A 9367-nucleotide genomic window follows, 5' to 3' on the forward strand; every position below is an offset into this window, starting at 1 on the left:
ATTTGGTGGAGGTCGCAAACATCACATCACGCATGCATGAGGCATAACCAGGTGGCCCGTGCACCTCCCACAACATCTTTCGGAGCAGCCACAGACAGCACGAGTGGGAAAGTGACAACACAATAGCACACGTAAGAAAGAAAAAAAAATAAAAATAAAAAAATAAGGACAAAGATAAAGATATAAAGGAAAAGAATTTGTCCAACAGCAATGTGACCTTATTCTCTTTTCAGTAAGCATTCATGCACGCTCCTTCACTCTCTTTTTTTTCTTCCTTTTTTCCTTTCTTTATGTCGTTCCGGTGTGTGTGTGTGTGTATTTTCCCGCGCTCGTGTATTCTTCCGGGGGAGCTCCTGAGGTTGTACTAATAAATCTATGTCCCGACAGATGTCATGTCTCGGGAGTATTGCTGGAAACAACACCGAAACATGCACACCTGCAGAGAGAGAGGGAGAGAGAGAGAGAGGGACAGGCAAGGAGAAAATAGGGGGTTAGGGAATCAATGAAACAATCATCAACAGCGCACAAAGAAAACCTCGTTTCTTCCCCCCCTTTTTTTTTCCTTTGAGATATAAATATAAATATAAATAAATGAATAAATAAATAAATATATATATATATATATGTTGGGGAAAAGCCGTTGACGGACATTTTGGAGTCAACAATGCAGGAAGATTTACTCCCACAGAATACAACAGCAAAAACAAAAACCACCTGACATTGAAAAGAGAAATAAACGTAAGAACTAACATACATATACGTATATATATATATATTCTTTGTGACATCTGCAAAAATATAATTAAGCCTCCTCCAGTTCCACCAAAACAACACCCCCAGTTCCCCACAGCCACAGCCTTCTCTCTCTTTCCTTCTATATGTAGATATATATATATATATTTCCAAACTTCATTGCTTCAATGGTTACCATCTAACAAAACCACATCTCTATGGAAATAAGATCTCAGCCACAAGAGAAAGTGGTCGAGACAAGACAACAATCATGGGGATAATAATAATCATTCAATTGCTATTCCTTAACACTCCTACTTCTTGGAATTTATGCCATGCGCCACACTGCCGCTGTTGCTACTCCCATTGACACCAGTAGCAGCATTAGACGACACGCCTGCGGCGGATGTGCTCGAAACGGAAGGCGATGATGATGGGGATGAGGCTGAGGAGCCGCTATTGCCTTTTCCCTTCGAGGCCCGTTTCTTTAATATGCGTTCCGCTTCACGATCCTCCTTCTCCTTGTACCATGCCTTCTTCTTTTCCCGCAACATCTGCCGTATGTTCTTCCCCTCCAACGTCCGTGGCGTGGGAGCCGAAGGGAAAATAACACTTCGGCAGTTACTTGTCCCGCAGCTACACGCAAAGGGTGGCATATTTTCATCGCACAGCGTTGCGTAGTCGACAGTCAATTCCTCTCCCACGTTTATTCTGCGCTTCGAAACAAGAGTGAGTGTACGACCCTGCATAAACTGCATATTTGGTTCACACGAGTGCCGAATTGCCACCGCCTGGTGCGGTCGATCTCCACGAAGAATGACGCAGCCAACTGTGGGGTCTTCCTCGCCCAATTTGTAGAGCGCCTGAGCAACGACAGGAATGGGGTGAATGGCGTCGCTAAACAGACTTTTACCAGCGCGCACAGTTTTGCTTGCACGTGTGGAGAAGTTCCCCTTGGAGTCATGACTGATGAAGTACCACGGGCGACGTGCCGCCTGCTCCCGCACCGCACGAATGATAGCGTTGCGGATGAAACGGTCATGGTCCCATGACTTATCGCCCTGAACCATCACATCTGCAAAGTCACCCCCGTCCTTCTGATTGTACCACATCCCACAGTTTGGGTTGATCTCCAAAAAATACACGTCGCCCTTTGGGTCAATGCGGAAGTCAACACGGCCGTAACCAACTCCATTCATGATGTGACGAAATGCGTTGCGGGCCGTGTCAATGATTTGCGGGTAGGCGGGGTCGTTGTGCGGCAGGAAACTGTAGGCGTTTTCATTGCACTCCATCGTCCACTTCTTCTCAAAGTATGCAAAATCATCGTCGTTCTGTAAAAACTTAAACATGAGTGGCTTAAAGACCTTCACACCAAAAAGGCTCCCGCGGTCCGCGCAGGCGAGAACGGTGCCCTCACGGCCGCGAATAAACTCCTCGACGAGCGCGTGGTTAAATTCCGCCAAAAAGGCTCGCACCTTCACTTTGAGTTCATCCAAAGTGTCGCATCGATTGTCCTTGTGAATGCCAACAGAGGCGTACCCGGAAAGATGTTTCACAATGACGGGAAACCGCAGGTGGCGACACTTCTTTGCCAGCCCCTCCGTGCTCTCCAGAAGCACAAAATTAGGCGTGTTCACACCCGCCGCACCAACGAGGAGCTTCATGTCAATCTTGCTGGGCTCAAAACTATGCGAGTCTGTGCCCGTGAATGCAGCGTTGTGTTCCTCAAGCGCCTCCACCACTTCAACGCCCGCCCGCTTCTCATCCTTCCCACCATCACAAAGATTGAAAAAGACATCAAAGTTGTTTGATGTCACCAATTCCCGCACCCGAAGATAGGACTCGCTCTTCCGCAAGGAGACCTCCGTAAATGTATACCGTTTCTTGTCTTTCACCCAGTGCGCAGGACTGCAGTGATAGTTGTCAATATCAGCCGTCACAGAGTCGCTGCCCTCGTAACTACTGTTGAGAACACACACACGAAGCTTGGGTGTCGCCATTTTTTTTTTCTTCGGCTCGAGCTTTCTTTTTATGCGACGAGAATTTACCGCCCTACTCGCGGTCACGGTAGGGGTGGTGGAAGAAGTTGTATTGGCCCCGCCACTCGCCGCATTGCGTGATGCTCCCCCGCCTATGTGTGCAGACGCCGTGTTTGCCACTGACACCGATTTCTTCACTTGCTTTTTCTTCAGACCTGCCTTTCGTTTCAACACCTTCTTCGTCTGTTTTTTTCGCCTCAGCCAGGAGACGCCACCGCTGTTATTCATATTCCCATTGCCGCCGCCGCTACTCCCACCACCATCGCTCCCACCGCTGTTGCAAACATTACTGTTATTGCTGTTGTTGTTATTGGTGCCAGATGCATGGGACACCGTCATGGATGCCGTCGCTCCGTTATGGCTGCTATTGCCGCTCAAGTGCCCCGCGGTGGATGGACTGCCCGTGACTTGTCCGCTGCCTGCATGCGACGTCCCACTCCCATGACCCCGACTCGAGCCAGCACTCTTTTGCGGCGTAGTCGCAGGGGCGCTAGACGCCTTGTAGCGTCTCGATTCAAATCTGGCTGCTCTTGCTGCTGTAACCATCATTGCCGACCACGCAGTCCCACACATGGCGGCTGAGGGAACTGCGTAGCAGGCTGCGATAGCTACGCCTGAGCGCTGTAGGGCTAGTCTGAGCATCACTGCGGCCACAGAGGAAACTCACTCCTCCCCACACACCCTAACCCACAGAAACAAAAAACTCAATGAGGAAAAAAGATAGAAATAGCACCAAAGTGAGCTCAAAGGACAAAAATGATTTGAAAAGACATGGCTCGTGCCCCTTTTCAAACAAACAGCAAAAAGGAATACCCGCTCCGCATCAAGTAACGAAAACAACCACAACAAATCATCTAACATCACTGCTGGCCTAGAATTATACAAATAACAAAAACAGAAAAACAAAGGGGAAATAATACGATAAAGTAAAATAAAACAAAAACACATTTATGTTCATAGAATTTTACTCAAATATATAGAAAAAGGCGTGCATACGGGGAGCATGGCCCTATTGCTGTTTCACGTCCACACTCACGTGCTTGCTCAGGAAGACACCGGCGTACACGTGCTCGCTGCTTTCCAAGAAAGGCTTCGCGGCGTAGCAACAACAGAGTCCGTCGCACGCGGCTCAAACGCCGATACACGGTGCGTCAGAGATCGTCTTCCACATCTGTATTTTGCTTCGGCCTCCCGGGGCGCACTCGACCGATGATCGGAAGGCCCAAGGGGTCCTGCAGCACCGCCTCCCTGCCATTTCGCCACTGGAACCGCAGCACGCGCGAGTAGTTTTTGCCTCCCCAGTGCGTGTTGTCAAAGTTCTGCTCCGCAATGTACAACAACCGGGGCTGCAGCCGCAACTTCCGAAGCTCACGGAGTCGGTCCTCCCCACCCGCGGCCTCCACATCATCCTCCACCTGCACCACAACGGCAATGTGGCCCTCGGGCAGGTCGCGTTCTTCCATCGGTGACCACACAACGACGTCAAAGACCCGTGGCGCAAGGCGCTTGCGTTCCTTCGCCGTCGTGGCCTCCGCGGAGTTCAGCAGCTCGAGAGTTTCGTACTCCCGTTCCCTCACCATGGGCCCGTGGAACTCAAGCGCCAACCAGTACTCGGGGGCATCTGGCGCCCCATAGATGAAGGACATGCCTCGGTGCAGATAGTAGGTGCGGGCAATGAACTCCGCCGCCACCCAGCGGACCCCGGTGCTGCGGGATCGCAGGGTCCCCAACAAAAAAGGCTCCTGCCGCACGTCGTGTGGATGCTCAAGTGTGACAAACGCCTGCGACTTCGAATTCCAGCGCCGGTGGCAATTGCTGAAGGCGGGAATGTCGAGGGCATAGCCGAGTAAAGTGCCGTGGGGCGTAGCGCAGTGCGCTAGCGGATCGAACCTGGACCGCGGCGGATGCAATGCCGGCCCCGACGTGTCGCGCCACCAATGTAAACCAAGAGTGACGCAGACAAGGAGGAACAGCAGCAACACAAAAAGCGCGAGGGCGGAAAGCCCAAATTGTTTCTTTCGAGCTGTGTGAATCATGGTGGACTACGCCTTTGTGGTAAAAGGTCTCAAATCCTTTTCTCACCAAACTGCCGCATAATAAAAAAGGTAGGAAAAAAAGAGCAACTACACGTTGGGCGTATATTATAGTAGCACGAAAGCATGTGCACATGGATGTGTGGGATTTGTCACACGGGAAAAGAAGCATGCACCTTCACGATGCAGAAAGAAAGGCCCAGGTTTGTAAAAGTAGTAGCGTCCGTGTTTCTTTGTGGAAAAAATATATTCACATAAGTTCAATACCTAAAGTAAAAACACAGCAAAGAGAAAAGAACAAACATATAATAATAATAAAAAATAACCACCACCACCACAAAAACAACAATTTTTTTCTTTTTATAACGTTTGCTTTAACTGCGTGGCGAAGTTCTCTACCGGTGTTAAAGATCACCACCATCCTCGTCTTCAAAAATGACGGTACGCTTGCCAATTCGAACCAGCCCCAAAACTTTAAGGCCCAAGGGGTCCTGCAGCACCGCCTCCCTGCCATTTCGCCACTGGAACCGCAGCACGCGCGAGTAGTTTTTGCCTCCCCAGTGCGTGTTGTCAAAGTTCTGCTCCGCAATGTACAACAACCGGGGCTGCAGCCGCAACTTCCGAAGCTCACGGAGTCGGTCCTCCCCACCCGCGGCCTCCACATCATCCTCCACCTGCACCACAACGGCAATGTGGCCTTCGGGGAGCTCATGCTCCATCTGTGCAGGCCACACAACAATGTCAAAGACCCGTGGCGCAAGGCGCTTACGTTCCTTCGCCGTCGTGGCCTCCTCGTAGTTTGCAACTCTGACTGGTTCATACCGTCGTTCCTTATCACGTTCCGCTGCTTCTAGCGGGTTGAAGAAGTACGGGGTCGACCACACCTCTTGAGGTGTTGGCATCTCAAAATATTTGATGCCTTTGTAATGAAAGAGAATGCGGGCGGTGTACTCCATGGACGACCAGGGGCTGCCCGAGCAGTAATTCCCCTTGGAACCATCGTTGTGGTCGGCAACAAGCTCTGGATAACCAAAACGTGTAATTACGAGTCGTTCCGCACTGTAACTGCTATGGCAGTTGCTAAAAGCCGGGACACTGAGAGCATACCCAAGAATTGTGCCATACCTCGTGCGACAGTGTTTCAGTGGGTCAAACAGCGGATTCCCCTCCGCCGAAAGAGGGTTCCTTTTGTTTCCCCTCCATCCCCATAGAAGTAAGACGCCGCAAATCAGCACAAACGCCAAACATGCAACTCTTCCAAGCGATTTGTTTTCCACGAATCCGGCAACCATTGTGTGTTGTTTTTGGCTTCTACTCAAACAATATCCCAAGAAAAAAAAAAAAAAAGATATCCACATCCCCGCTTGTAAAAAAAAAAAAAAGATGCATACGGGGAGCATGGCCCTATTGCTGTTTCACGTCCACACTCACGTGCTTGCTCAGGAAGACACCGGCGTACACGTGCTCGCTGCTTTCCAAGAAAGGCTTCGCGGCGTAGCAACAACAGAGTCCGTCGCACGCGGCTCAAACGCCGATACACGGTGCGTCAGAGATCGTCTTCCACATCTGTATTTTGCTTCGGCCTCCCGGGGCGCACTCGACCGATGATCGGAAGGCCCAAGGGGTCCTGCAGCACCGCCTCCCTGCCATTTCGCCACTGGAACCGCAGCACGCGCGAGTAGTTTTTGCCTCCCCAGTGCGTGTTGTCAAAGTTCTGCTCCGCAATGTACAACAACCGGGGCTGCAGCCGCAACTTCCGAAGCTCACGGAGTCGGTCCTCCCCACCCGCGGCCTCCACATCATCCTCCACCTGCACCACAACGGCAATGTGGCCCTCGGGCAGGTCGCGTTCTTCCATCGGTGACCACACAACGACGTCAAAGACCCGTGGCGCAAGGCGCTTGCGTTCCTTCGCCGTCGTGGCCTCCGCGGAGTTCAGCAGCTCGAGAGTTTCGTACTCCCGTTCCCTCACCATGGGCCCGTGGAACTCAAGCGCCAACCAGTACTCGGGGGCATCTGGCGCCCCATAGATGAAGGACATGCCTCGGTGCAGATAGTAGGTGCGGGCAATGAACTCCGCCGCCACCCAGCGGACCCCGGTGCTGCGGGATCGCAGGGTCCCCAACAAAAAAGGCTCCTGCCGCACGTCGTGTGGATGCTCAAGTGTGACAAACGCCTGCGACTTCGAATTCCAGCGCCGGTGGCAATTGCTGAAGGCGGGAATGTCGAGGGCATAGCCGAGTAAAGTGCCGTGGGGCGTAGCGCAGTGCGCTAGCGGATCGAACCTGGACCGCGGCGGATGCAATGCCGGCCCCGACGTGTCGCGCCACCAATGTAAACCAAGAGTGACGCAGACAAGGAGGAACAGCAGCAACACAAAAAGCGCGAGGGCGGAAAGCCCAAATTGTTTCTTTCGAGCTGTGTGAATCATGGTGGACTACGCCTTTGTGGTAAAAGGTCTCAAATCCTTTTCTCACCAAACTGCCGCATAATAAAAAAGGTAGGAAAAAAAGAGCAACTACACGTTGGGCGTATATTATAGTAGCACGAAAGCATGTGCACATGGATGTGTGGGATTTGTCACACGGGAAAAGAAGCATGCACCTTCACGATGCAGAAAGAAAGGCCCAGGTTTGTAAAAGTAGTAGCGTCCGTGTTTCTTTGTGGAAAAAATATATTCACATAAGTTCAATACCTAAAGTAAAAACACAGCAAAGAGAAAAGAACAAACATATAATAATAATAAAAAATAACCACCACCACCACAAAAACAACAATTTTTTTCTTTTTATAACGTTTGCTTTAACTGCGTGGCGAAGTTCTCTACCGGTGTTAAAGATCACCACCATCCTCGTCTTCAAAAATGACGGTACGCTTGCCAATTCGAACCAGCCCCAAAACTTTAAGGCCCAAGGGGTCCTGCAGCACCGCCTCCCTGCCATTTCGCCACTGGAACCGCAGCACGCGCGAGTAGTTTTTGCCTCCCCAGTGCGTGTTGTCAAAGTTCTGCTCCGCAATGTACAACAACCGGGGCTGCAGCCGCAACTTCCGAAGCTCACGGAGTCGGTCCTCCCCACCCGCGGCCTCCACATCATCCTCCACCTGCACCACAACGGCAATGTGGCCTTCGGGGAGCTCATGCTCCATCTGTGCAGGCCACACAACAATGTCAAAGACCCGTGGCGCAAGGCGCTTACGTTCCTTCGCCGTCGTGGCCTCCTCGTAGTTTGCAACTCTGACTGGTTCATACCGTCGTTCCTTATCACGTTCCGCTGCTTCTAGCGGGTTGAAGAAGTACGGGGTCGACCACACCTCTTGAGGTGTTGGCATCTCAAAATATTTGATGCCTTTGTAATGAAAGAGAATGCGGGCGGTGTACTCCATGGACGACCAGGGGCTGCCCGAGCAGTAATTCCCCTTGGAACCATCGTTGTGGTCGGCAACAAGCTCTGGATAACCAAAACGTGTAATTACGAGTCGTTCCGCACTGTAACTGCTATGGCAGTTGCTAAAAGCCGGGACACTGAGAGCATACCCAAGAATTGTGCCATACCTCGTGCGACAGTGTTTCAGTGGGTCAAACAGCGGATTCCCCTCCGCCGAAAGAGGGTTCCTTTTGTTTCCCCTCCATCCCCATAGAAGTAAGACGCCGCAAATCAGCACAAACGCCAAACATGCAACTCTTCCAAGCGATTTGTTTTCCACGAATCCGGCAACCATTGTGTGTTGTTTTTGGCTTCTACTCAAACAATATCCCAAGAAAAAAAAAAAAAAAGATATCCACATCCCCGCTTGTAAAAAAAAAAAAAAGATGCATACGGGGAGCATGGCCCTATTGCTGTTTCACGTCCACACTCACGTGCTTGCTCAGGAAGACACCGGCGTACACGTGCTCGCTGCTTTCCAAGAAAGGCTTCGCGGCGTAGCAACAACAGAGTCCGTCGCACGCGGCTCAAACGCCGATACACGGTGCGTCAGAGATCGTCTTCCACATCTGTATTTTGCTTCGGCCTCCCGGGGCGCACTCGACCGATGATCGGAAGGCCCAAGGGGTCCTGCAGCACCGCCTCCCTGCCATTTCGCCACTGGAACCGCAGCACGCGCGAGTAGTTTTTGCCTCCCCAGTGCGTGTTGTCAAAGTTCTGCTCCGCAATGTACAACAACCGGGGCTGCAGCCGCAACTTCCGAAGCTCACGGAGTCGGTCCTCCCCACCCGCGGCCTCCACATCATCCTCCACCTGCACCACAACGGCAATGTGGCCCTCGGGCAGGTCGCGTTCTTCCATCGGTGACCACACAACGACGTCAAAGACCCGTGGCGCAAGGCGCTTGCGTTCCTTCGCCGTCGTGGCCTCCGCGGAGTTCAGCAGCTCGAGAGTTTCGTACTCCCGTTCCCTCACCATGGGCCCGTGGAACTCAAGCGCCAACCAGTACTCGGGGGCATCTGGCGCCCCATAGATGAAGGACATGCCTCGGTGCAGATAGTAGGTGCGGGCAATGAACTCCGCCGCCACCCAGCGGACCCCGGTGCTGCGGGATCGCAGGGTCCCCAACAAAAAA

At 51.9% G+C, this 9367-nt stretch overlaps 6 protein-coding genes across 6 annotated transcripts, besides 7 other annotated features; all 6 read right to left on the reverse strand.

The window, feature by feature from the left end:
- Positions 1-4292: a sequence feature (heterozygous, non-Esmeraldo-like haplotype).
- Positions 134-196: a sequence feature (A-rich).
- Positions 441-469: a microsatellite.
- Positions 572-622: a microsatellite.
- On the reverse strand, positions 1047-3416 carry Tc00.1047053508267.10 (hypothetical protein, conserved; the record flags this gene model as incomplete). Its single annotated transcript, XM_800852.1, has 1 exon — positions 1047-3416. One exon carries the CDS (start codon positions 3414-3416, stop codon positions 1047-1049), a length of 2370 nt encoding a protein of 789 aa, XP_805945.1.
- On the reverse strand, positions 3926-4810 carry Tc00.1047053508267.20 (hypothetical protein, conserved; the record flags this gene model as incomplete). The annotated part of the gene is made up of 1 exon (XM_800853.1): positions 3926-4810. The coding sequence occupies one exon, from the start codon at positions 4808-4810 to the stop codon at positions 3926-3928; it is 885 nt and encodes a 294-aa protein (XP_805946.1).
- Positions 4293-9367: a sequence feature (areas not merged during assembly with more than two copies in the genome that could not be assigned to a particular haplotype).
- Positions 5111-5132: a sequence feature (AT_rich).
- Tc00.1047053508267.30 (hypothetical protein, conserved) lies at positions 5212-6207 on the reverse strand (the record flags this gene model as incomplete). The annotated part of the gene is made up of 1 exon (XM_800854.1): positions 5212-6207. One exon carries the CDS (start codon positions 6205-6207, stop codon positions 5212-5214), a length of 996 nt encoding a protein of 331 aa, XP_805947.1.
- On the reverse strand, positions 6354-7238 carry Tc00.1047053508267.40 (hypothetical protein, conserved; the record flags this gene model as incomplete). The annotated part of the gene is made up of 1 exon (XM_800855.1): positions 6354-7238. One exon carries the CDS (start codon positions 7236-7238, stop codon positions 6354-6356), a length of 885 nt encoding a protein of 294 aa, XP_805948.1.
- Positions 7539-7560: a sequence feature (AT_rich).
- Tc00.1047053508267.50 (hypothetical protein, conserved) lies at positions 7640-8635 on the reverse strand (the record flags this gene model as incomplete). Its single annotated transcript, XM_800856.1, has 1 exon — positions 7640-8635. The coding sequence occupies one exon, from the start codon at positions 8633-8635 to the stop codon at positions 7640-7642; it is 996 nt and encodes a 331-aa protein (XP_805949.1).
- Positions 8782-9367, reverse strand: Tc00.1047053508267.60 (hypothetical protein, conserved; the record flags this gene model as incomplete). Its single annotated transcript, XM_800857.1, has 1 exon — positions 8782-9367. A coding segment is annotated over one exon (586 nt), but the record flags the coding sequence as incomplete, so codon positions are not given.

The sequence above is a fragment of the Trypanosoma cruzi genome, genomic scaffold (genome assembly GCF_000209065.1).
Source record: "Trypanosoma cruzi strain CL Brener 1047053516743 genomic scaffold, whole genome shotgun sequence".
NCBI lineage: Eukaryota > Euglenozoa > Kinetoplastea > Trypanosomatida > Trypanosomatidae > Trypanosoma > Trypanosoma cruzi.